The 11,178-nt window shown below is 41.5% G+C and overlaps 1 protein-coding gene across 3 annotated transcripts in view; it reads left to right on the top strand.

The window, feature by feature from the left end:
- The window catches only part of med25 (mediator complex subunit 25), a 29,960-nt gene that overhangs the window by 7,852 nt on the left and 10,930 nt on the right, over positions 1 to 11,178 (top strand). For all 3 annotated transcript variants that reach the window (XM_077531829.1, XM_077531823.1, XM_077531815.1), the window contains exons 6-15: positions 2,445 to 2,565; positions 2,634 to 2,781; positions 3,478 to 3,602; positions 3,734 to 3,809; positions 5,684 to 5,949; positions 6,038 to 6,139; positions 7,599 to 7,684; positions 7,747 to 7,804; positions 7,891 to 7,998; positions 8,838 to 9,014. In XM_077531829.1, the coding sequence (XP_077387955.1) occupies positions 2,445 to 2,565; positions 2,634 to 2,781; positions 3,478 to 3,602; positions 3,734 to 3,809; positions 5,684 to 5,949; positions 6,038 to 6,139; positions 7,599 to 7,684; positions 7,747 to 7,804; positions 7,891 to 7,998; positions 8,838 to 9,014 (1,267 nt within the window). The remainder of the gene's footprint in view (positions 1 to 2,444; positions 2,566 to 2,633; positions 2,782 to 3,477; positions 3,603 to 3,733; positions 3,810 to 5,683; positions 5,950 to 6,037; positions 6,140 to 7,598; positions 7,685 to 7,746; positions 7,805 to 7,890; positions 7,999 to 8,837; positions 9,015 to 11,178) is intronic.

Below are 11,178 nucleotides of genomic sequence, written 5' to 3'. Positions count from 1 at the left end.
TAGTTAACTCGCGATTAATCGCAAATTTTATATCTGTTCTAGATGTACAATCATTTTTTTTTTTTAATTTTTTACAATAGGTTTTCATACTCTTCTTAACATCAAATTGGGGGAACAAATTGTTAAACAGAAATATGGCTGCATCTTTTAGTCATTGACACAGTAATTTCATAATTCATAAAGTTGAGTTAAAATAAAAAATGTGCTGTACTGTAAAAAAAAACAAAAAAATTGATATTGATTTATGTGGAGGGTGTTTACCTGCCACTAGATGACATAATTGCATTTGTAAGAAATTGGTGAAAGCTTAGCGCATTTTTCTTTCTATTAAGAGCTATTTAATCTTTAACATGAAGTAACTTGTGAAATTCTGCACATTTTTAAAATTGTAAAAATACAACTTGACCCTAGTCTCCACAAATATATGCATTATTATTAAATTCATTACTGCTAAATTATAACGTGGACCTGTCTGCTGCGTTGTGACTGGAATTTCCCCAGTAAGGCTTTCCAAGTTAAAAAAATCGCTTTAAAGGAACTTTACATTAACTCAAAATTAGTGTACTAATTTTGAAATCCCTAATAAATAGTGTTATAAGTAATGTTACAAATTGTCCTTTTAAAAAAAAAACAAAAAAAAAACAGCATTGCCCTTTCCAATGGAACCCTAAAATGGTCATATCAAACCAAATTGGTGGCTCATATTTTCAAGCTGTGGATTTTTTGAATTTTTTATTTATGAGTCAAAATATAATAAACAGGAAATACCTAAAATAATAATACAAAAATAAAATAAATAAATAATACAGTAGTGGGAAAAGTTTAAAACAAACCATAGTTATCTTTTTTATTTTATTTTTTATTTTTTATTTTTTATTTTTTTTTTTATAAAGAGCTCAGAATTGTTCATTCGGTAGTCTTACCGATTCAACGTCTTGTCATCATTGCTCTTTTTTTTTATTTTATTTTTTTTTTTGTGTGTATGTGTGCGTTTGCGTGTTTGCGTGTGTGCGTTTGCGTGCGTGCGCGTGCGTGCGTGTGCGTGCGTGCAAATACGTATAAATTTATACTCATTCATTCACCTAAAACCTTATAAATATCCCATTACCCTTCGCCTTAACCAGGTACTTCAGAATCTTGCCAGAGTCGTGAGGTTTAAATGGTCAGGAGACCAGAGAAAAGGTCAGAAAAAAAAAGAAATAAAGAGAAAAGAAAGGTAAATCAAAGTGAAATCCAGCACCGACCAAACACTTCCTGCCTTCCCCATGATTACAAAATCAAAGTCTTACGCCAACCCCGGAAGCCTCTAAATTCCAGCAAATTTAGCGAGATCTCAAGAGCCCAGAGGAAAAACTAAAGAGAGGAAGGAGGGAAGGATCGATAAGGCAGAGTGAGATCCATAGAAGCCAGTACATCCAATCCATCAAAGTGAAGTCCAGCACCAACAAGACCCCTCCTGCGTGGTTACAAAACCAGAGTCTTATGCCAACCCCAGAAACCTCATACTTCTAATAAATTAAGATCTCAAGTGACCAGAGGAAAAACTAAAGAGAGGAAGGAGGGAAGGATAGATAAAGCAAAGTGAGAACCACAGACACCAGGACCAACTGATTCAAGGGGCTGTGGGAGGGAGAGGGTACTTCTGTTGAGTTTCAGTAGATGCTGGTGCGACGGATCTGGCATGCATAAGGACCACCACCAAAGAAAGAAGCCGTCAACCGCGGTCCAGCAAAGCGAGCACTCCCCCCCCCCCCCCCCCCCCCCCCCCCCCCCGGAATCCCCAGGCCGCGGCAGCACCAAGGCCACCCCCAAGCCACCCGAGCGGACACGGGTCGGCGAGCCGACCCAGACACCCGGAACACCCCCGCCCCAGCCCCGGCCCACACCCCCGAGCCCAAGGCCGCAGAACGAGGCCCAGCGGGCCCCCACAGCGCCCCACCGGTCCCCAGCCCCCACCCCCCCACGACCCCCCACGACCCCCCGCACCCCACCCAAACCCGCCATCCACCACGACCCAGGCCCCACCACCCCCGACCCCCGAACACACCCCGACCCCCAGCACCCAACCCCCCACCCACCCATACCTCCGCCCCCCCCCCCCCCCCCCCCCCCCCCCCCCGGCCCCCCGCGAGAACCATAGTTATCTGTTACCAGATGAAAATGAACCTACAATGCCAGACTTGGAAGCAAAATGACAGATGTCTTCTGTCTGTTAAGGCTCGGTTCATTGACACTTTTTTTGTGCGTCTATTTGTGATAAACATGCAACCAAATGTTGTGTTGCTTAGTCAAACTGACTTTAAAGGCAGAATTTTCCAAACATTCTCATAACATGCACGGTCCCCAATAGTCATATTAATGTAGTGTGATCAAGTACAGTACACGACAACTAATATGCTGCTCATTTCCTTGGTACTATGTCACTTTTCTTCTATTATCACCAGAGGTCAGACACACAAAGTGTGCGTCCTGCTGTGTAACTCTCCGCCATACTTGCTTCCTGCCGTGGAGAGTGTTAGCTACACAGGCTGCACTGCCGACAACCTGGTCAAAATCATCAGAGATGTAAGTTCTCTCAAAGATTTGTGTTGTTTGCATGTGAGGTGTTGTTCACGTCAATGTGTTCTTCTTAGAGAGGAATTCACTTCTCAGTGGTGGCCCCAAGAAAGCTGCCCGCCTTGAGAGCTCTGTTTGAGTGGGCGTCTCCAGTAGGGGGCGTCGTGGAGCCCCATCCAGACTACAGCCAAGACATGGTGCTGGTCAGGGGCATTTCACTGCCTGGTAATTCACACACAAGATGAGAATTGTTGTTTTTACTTTTTAATATGCAGAAGTGAATGTAAACAGCAGCAGCGGGAATAGTCGAGAGCGTTTTTCACAGAACTGCTAATCATGTATCAGTGAGTACCACCAAGTATTAAGTATCAGCAGTGGAGTGTAAAATTACACATGGATAAATAAATAGATATCTAGTGAATGTTTGCAGCAGCAAGAATGGTCACCAGGAAACCTTTACATAGAGGCTATACAATAAATGGTCAAACTATATATTAATAAAGACGGTAGCTTCCAGATTTTTAGAAACATGAACAGCAGCAGTATTATGTTGCAAAAAACTGCACTACAAATGGTAAAACTGCATGAAAAATATTCTTAGGTAGGTGATGTAATTTGCAGTAATGATAGTCAGCAGCAATGAACCTATTTATAAATAGGCAGTTGAGAAGTAAATGCATTCTAATATCTGTCAGTAACTACTATACACAAAACAATATTTTATTGTGCTTACTAGATATGCAGATGACCAAAAACAGCAAGAATCACCAACAATGTTAACTATCTGGTACTCGTATGCATAATACTAAGTATGCAGCAAGAATAGTCAACAGAATTGTAGGTGACTCAATAAAAATGTCTCGAACTTTCATCCAAAAAGTGATGAAGCATGCAAATGAAACATTTTTCCATATCTTGCAGTGTCGTCAGCTGGAGGTGCCGTGCCCCTGAAGCCTGTCATGCCGCCTCAGCTGCTGACTGTCAATCAGCCTCTGGTCGGAGGCCCGCAGGCTCCTCCCCCTATGAGCGCGGCACATCCTTATCAGGTATGTGGCCAGCGGCAGTCTTAATTTACGGCATTTTATGTTTGGCAGCCGTTCAGCCGGCGTCGGTTGTGTTGCTGGGGCCAAAATGTTTGACGCGGTTTTGTCTTCCTTTTTAATCCGCCCGCTGACAGAATCCACCCACCATGACTGCTGCTCAGGTGGCTGCACAGATGGTTGTGGAGGCAGCCAAAGGCCAGAAGAACCGATGTGAGTTGCCAGCTGACTGTGTGTATGTGTTTGCCAACTTTCCACTTGTTTTGTCTTGTTGTCGTCTTGCTCTTGTTCTTTTTGTGTGCTGGCTACTTCGAGGATGTTCTTGCCAGGAGTTACACGCTAGAGCTGTTAATGCATGAGACTGAGGGTGTTTATTAACAATGCTGAGGCGAAATTTGAATCTTAGTATTTATGTCATTGGACAGGACACTTCATTTGCCGCAACATTAAGCATTTCTGTACCATCTCATGATTCAAAAGGATTTCATAGTTATTACTATCTGCGTGTAATAATGAAATTCGTGACGAAGGTCTTAGAAGCAGCCTGTAAAAGTAGACAAATTAGGGCTGCACGATATTGGAACATAGCGATATCGATATTATTGCGATTTTTTTTAACATTTACCTAAAGATATTACATTTTTATTATCTAATAAAATAATACCTTTTTTCATGCAGCAAAATAAGCAAACTCAATGTATTCTTATTTAATTAATTAGAATTACCTCTTGATAATGTTCAACTATTGGATGGCGGTGCGCATTTTAGTTAGCATCTGACCGGTCAGATAAAAGCATAAAATTCCATATGAAACTTATTGCATGTCTTTGTGATATGCATATTGCATGGGCCAATATTGCGATGTCGATATTTTTTCGATATATTGTGCAGCCTTAATAGACAATGATATACTGTGACAAGAAATGACAAATAGATCTTAAAAAAATGTTTTTATATGTTCTAAAATAAAAACTCCAATTTATGAACCTGTGTACAAAATACTGCAATTGATTCATTCAAAAGGTGGAAAAATACATACAGATAATTTTTATTTTTGTGGCATATTTATTTTTAAAGTATTTATAAGATTTTAAAGAGGCTATATTCACATCGTTTTTCTTTGATGTTACATAAAAAAATAAAAAATATTGTGAACCGAATGAAAGTAAAAATGTCAATCATTAAAAATCAAATAAATCACAATGAAATGAAAATTAACATAGAATTAAAAAAAACAATTAAAAATACAGGTACAATATAAGTATTTTACAAGTAGTGAATACAATTAGGATCACAGTTATACATGAAGATGACAAAATAATAATAATAATAATGATCATAATAATAAAAAATGTTTATAAAAGTAATGAAATCAGGTGATAAAATCATGATAGCTCCAAATTATTCATATGGCAAAGACAAGCAGCTTTCTTCATCACAGCACCATCTGCTGTCTGTAGTGAGTCAGTGCAACTTTACATGGAAATCAGTTTTTCTTGTATTCATTCCTTCAACATTTCTTCCCTGATTTAAACCATGAGGAAACTGTCACTTCCTCCTCACCGCGCTATCAATCTGGTCCAGGTCTGTCTTTCCTTGTGCTCCTGACAGCAGATTGGAATGGAAAGATTGCTCTTCAAAGAAAATATTGGCATACGGTCGACATCTGCCTCACTCGGCAAGCTGCCGTTGGAGCAAAAAAAAAAAAAAAAAACTACTATGTGTATTCAAGTGGAGAAAGTGGAAAGACTAGCAGTGGCTAATTAGCCTTCAATGCTACGCCAAATTCAGGTTGGAGCTGAATTGTTGTGCATCTTATTTCAACAGCAGCAGCAATATGAGACAGAACGAAGAAGGTAAAATTGAAGATGAAATCAGACAGATAAGAAAATCTCTCAATATTTTGCTGAAGGAATATTACAATCAATTTGAATTTCAATTGTTTATGGACTGTGGAACAAAGCTTGTCATCACTCAGTGCAATTTTCACCAAGCACAAGTGATTGAATTCCTCTCAAAAGTGAACAGTTTTGCTGACTACTCGTCAACATGGCAGACATTATGACTAACATCCCTCTCTCCTCCAGTCCCGGGGATGGTCAACGCAGGCCCGTCATTCGCTGGCCAGCCGTCCATGCCGTCGCTGTCCGGGGTGAAGCTTAACCCGCTGAGCATCTCCACTGTAACCACAGCCGGTCAGTCCCTCATGCCGCAGCAGTCGGGCGCTCCCAACCAGCAGCAGCAAGCGGTGCCGCCACCCAGCCAGCAGCCGGCCAATCAGCAGCCTCAACCGCCTGCTCAGCAGCAGCCAGCGCCCAACCAGCCCGCGCCACCCACGGCACAGCCCAACATGGTGCCATGTTTAAGCAGTTGTGCAAAGTCTATGCATAGTGACACGGTTCCCTTTACATGTGTGGATTTTTTTTTTTTTTTTTTTTAAGCCTGGTGTGCAGGCACCACAAGGGAACCCCAATTCGATGGGGCAGCAACAGGGCATGGCCAACAAGATTGTGGCCTGGAGTGGCGTGCTAGAGTGGCAGGAGGTAATTCATTTTGAGAGCTCAAGTGAGATTCACGCACCTTTTTTTTTTTCCTCTTCACATATTAACTGACCTAAAAATATTCAAGACCACACACATGATGACGAATAAATTGTAAAGTGCTGCTAAAGTGGGGTAATATATGTAACAACAAACAGGCCATATTTGAGCAGGTCCCCCCCCCCCCCCAACTTGTGATCACAGGCCTGATTATCGGTCATTATTTTTAAAGGGATACTTGACTCATTGAGCCATTTTCACAGTATAAAGAGCATATTTTGTTTATTGTTAATGTGATAACGTCATTTTTCATGAACAACTAATACCTTTTAAAAATAAATTTTTCCACTTGCTGGTGACTGAAGATGACATCGCCTATGCTGAGGAAGTAGGTAACGACCAATCATGGCTCACCTGTTTTCTGGGTTTGGTCAGCAAACTGAGCTACGATTGGTCATTACCTACTTCCTCAGCACAGGTGATGTCATCTTCAGTGGACAGCAAGTGGAAACAAATATTTTTAAAAGCATTGACTGTACATGACTGTACATTGTTTTTTGATTTCAGGTTGGCCTTCCCAAAAAAATAAATAAATAAATAAACATACTGCAGCATCAAGGGGAAGTTGGCTTGCACTGGACTTCCCAGCATGCCTAGATGTAAATAATGTTGGGAATTAGTGTTTTTTTTGTTTTTTGTTTTTTTAAATATTATTTTTTTCCCCTCATGGTGGTAGTTATGGGCATTGCCCACTTATTTGGTGTTGTGCAATCGGTTTGAGTGTGCCATGAATGAAGTTGGAAGCAACAGTGCTCATGTACTGAATCACAATTTCTCATTCAGTTAATTTCATTGAAGAGATTGGTTCAATGAATCATTACAACTTAGTCATTCTGTTAAGGATTCAGCTGTGAGGTTCACATTGACGCTGTAACACGTTCACTTATTGATAGATGGTACCTAACAATATAAGAGAAAAACATTTTGTGTAGAGATTTTTTGCTGCTCCTCAGTAATGCTGCCCCTGTGTGGCTGCATGTAATGTGCATGCCAGAAACTGATGACATGTTTTACAAGTCATTCAATCGGAAGAGTGGAAAAATGTTCACATCTAAAATACAACTGCTAGTAATAACAGTAAATATGGAATTATTCTTTTTGTTGGAAACAAAGTAGATGTGTGGCTCTACTTCCTCTCCCTTACCTAATATGTTAGTGAGCTGTGTAGGAAAAACTTTCATAAAATTGTAAGGAAACATATTAAAATGCATGGACTCAAAATAAAAATGAGCTGACTTCTCACGTCAACCCAAAATAGAAAGTGTCAGCGATGTACCTTGTCGAATTATCTCGTGAAATCTTTCCCCCCGTGACTTCGCAGATCAGAGCGGGTGTGAGAAGAAAAGAAAAAAATGGTGTTGGAATTGGTCTGTGGGTTCATCCTTTTTTCTTCCTCTTACAGAAGCCCAAAGCCTCCTCCATGGATTCCGCCACCAATCTGACGCGCTCCCTGCCGTGTCAAGTGCAGGTTAACCAGGGGGAGAACTTGTGAGTTCACCGGTCGCTCTTTTGCCACCTTTTGTTTGTCGCTGATGTGTTTGTCGCTACAGAAACACGGACCAATGGCCACAGAAGCTCATCATGCAACTGATCCCGCAGCAGCTTTTGGTGAGCTGCTTTGATGGGTTTTTTTTTTGTTAATTGTGATTGCAGATCATTTGGTGTAGTTTAACCATTTGGCACTCTCTCTGTAGACGACGTTGGGTCCCCTGTTCAGGAACTCTCGAATGGTTCAGTTTCTCTTCACCAACAAGGACATGGAGTCACTCAAAGGCCTCTACCGCATTATGGCCAACGGTTTTGTAAGTTTCAAGATGTGGCGTCATCCAATGCCACGTAAATTTCAGATCTGGTATTACTGATACCAGTACTGATACTTTTTAAAAAGTAAGGTGGATCCATCATCACATTGATAAATTTGAACGAATAAAAAAACTGCATAAAAATGCAATACAGTGTAAGTAAAATGTATACTGTACGACTGTACATTGAGAATTCCTAGAGCCGTGCCTGCCGGTTAAACTGCCTTTAAAGTCAGATGGGCACTTGTCTAGCACTGCTAGCTGCTAGCAACTAGCGGCTAACGCTGGCAACAGACACCGTATTACAGTACTAGTGTAATTAAAAAAAAATAAAAAATAGCATCCTTAATTACTGATAGAACATTATTTCAGAATGATGTGTTGATGTTGGTTCAAACAGTTTGTGATGCCAATATAAACTTAAAACTAGGATCTGACTAGCTTCTAGTTGGGAGGACGTCCCGTCAGCTGCCACACACTTCCAAGAACAATATATACCTGGATATGCGCACTAAGACATTGATGTCCATGTATTATTTAAAAAGACTTAACAGTCTTTTGAAGTTACTGCATTGGCGGCATGGTACTGTAACATCCTGCACAGCATGAACAATTGTTGCTGCAAGTGGTTGACTTGGGTTCCCGACGGTGCACACTAAATAGACGGGTGTCCGAGGCAGAAACAATTTCAATTTCTGAATCGAGTTAGTCAAACTACTGAAGGACTCATTTCACCCCTAATTTCATTATTATGTTTCACGCTGGTGTATCCATACGTTGGTAACCTTTTATCTTCACTTTATTTGACCAAGCTGTTAATCTTTTCTCTTCTGCTTCAGGCCGGCTGCGTCCACTTCCCGCACACCACGTCACCGTGCGAGGTGCGCGTCCTCATGCTGCTCTACTCCTCCAAGAAGCGCATCTTCATGGGCCTCATCCCCAATGACCAGAGCGGCTTCGTCAACGGCATCCGGCAGGTCATCACCAACCACAAGCAGATCCAGAGTCACCGTGCGGTGAGTGCTTCACAGAAAGGTTGGGGGTTGAGGGGTGGGGAAGCTAGTCCTCTGGATGGCAGAAAGATAATAATGATGATGAGGAGGAGTTGACGTAGAGGTGTGCCGGGGGAGTTGACTGGTGTTTAAGCTGCATTGCTATTGACGTTTCTTTCAGTGCAGGCACTCTCCTGCATCCTTGCAAGAGGCTAATGGCACTAGTGTTAGCTCAGTGACATAAGCTCTTCTCATCAACCTATCTGGCTAATAATAAATTCTGAAGTCTGCATTTATGAGGCTAATTGTGCTTATATTTGGATTTCAAATGGATTTGATATTGTAAAGGTCAGATTAGATTGTGTGGGGGGGAAAACGAGGTCAGCAGAAATTAAATTCCCAGAGGTGTTCCACACGTGCTGCGGCTAAAGTACAAACTTTGTGTCAATTAATATATGTGAACGACTGGTGCAGTGGTTAGCGCGGTCACCCAGGAAAGCAGAAGGTCCCAGGTTCACATTCCATGCGGGGCTTTTTTTTTTTTTTTCTCCCCTCCTCCTCCATTACGATTTCTTGCAACCAGTCAGGTGTGACAAACAAGCTCTTTTGTTTCAAATGTTAATTGAAGAATTGAACAACCTTCCAATTTCCACATTTAAAGACGACACGGTTGTACTGCAGGGGTTGGCCGGTCTCGCCGCGGCCTCACTCGGAGGAGTGCGCAAATGTGGTGCTCAAGAGTTTTGTGGGCGGTGTGCGCAGAGGGGCGTGGCAGCCACATGGGGAGAGGCGGGGCTTTACTGACTCGGGCATCTTACTTCCGGATTAGAAAAATAACTACCAAAATAACACATTTCATAAGGAATTCCATCGCCATGATGTCTAAAAGTACAATTTGATCATTATATGCTTATAGATTAAAATACCATGATACAGATCCTTTAAAAAGATGTATTTTAGCAGCTCTAAAGATGAAGCTCGAAGTATGCTTGACTGAGTACTACCAAAACGACCCCAAAACGACTCTTCAAACCAAAATGGGAGACCTTCTGTCTTTTCAGGCTAGGGTTCAGCACCTAATAAACGGGTTAGACAGTACGCGTGAAGCCCAGTCCTGTAGTTAAGCAATGTTGAAAATGATCAGATTAGACAAAGCTAAAGTTGGACTGCCATGAATAATAGAGAACGGGTAGCGCAGATGTCACATATATTACATGAGACATGCCGTACACACAGTGTGCCAATCTGCAGGGATGCAAGCAGTCCCCTTTCTCACCCACTCCCACTTCTCCCTGATGGAGGTAAAACCACTTCTTCTGCTGCCTCTCTTTGGATATCGTCCTCTCACTGGAAAGTGAAGCCTGACACCGGGCATTTGTAAATGGGAAATGGTACTTCATTTTGTATAGCGCTCTTCCACCTTACAAGGCCCTCAAAGCGCCTTACATTTGACTACTCATTCACCTGCTGATGACGCAGTATCAGGAGCAACTGAGGGGTCAGTATCTTGCTCAAGGATACTTCAACATGGACACAATGGCATGGGATCGAGCCCACATCTGGGTTGGGAGACAACCTCCATACCAATGATCCACACCGCCCCCAATGTAACTTGTCTTTACACAGCCTGCTATTTATTAACCTTTTTTTTTTTTTTTTTTTTTTTTGATAATCCAGCCACAGTCATTTTCATTGAGCATGGGTAGACTCATGTCTGAAGAAGCTATGCCTGAAAAGACACAGGAAGTCTTCTGTTTTGCTTTTATGTAGCCCATTTAGGGTTATTTTGCATATTATTTCAGTGGATCCTTCAAATAATAACACATGCTATAGATTTTGTCCACCGCTTGTTCTGGACAGGTGGACGACAATGAAGTTTTGTGAATTCGTCATTGTGTGTGGGTGGAGCTTGGGAACCAAAATGAGTGACTTGTTTTAAAAAAACAAAACTCAAATAAGTCAACTATACAGGGTCAGAAGCGGGCTAAATGTTTTGCTTAGCAACATGAAATTTGGTAGGTATGGTTAAGTAGACCCACAAAAATGATGGGCCAGCATTTCTCAATGGCTCTTACTAGGGGTGTTAAAAAAAATCGATTCGGCGATATATCGCGATACTACATCGCGCGATTCTCGAATCGATTCAATAATCGGCAGAATCTATTTTTTTTTTTTTTTTTTTTTTTTT

The sequence above is a fragment of the Festucalex cinctus genome, chromosome 1, assembly GCF_051991245.1.
Source record: "Festucalex cinctus isolate MCC-2025b chromosome 1, RoL_Fcin_1.0, whole genome shotgun sequence".
Lineage (NCBI taxonomy): Eukaryota > Metazoa > Chordata > Actinopteri > Syngnathiformes > Syngnathidae > Festucalex > Festucalex cinctus.
The sequence above is the reverse complement of the archived record's forward strand: the minus strand, read 5'-3'. Positions and strand labels throughout refer to the sequence as shown.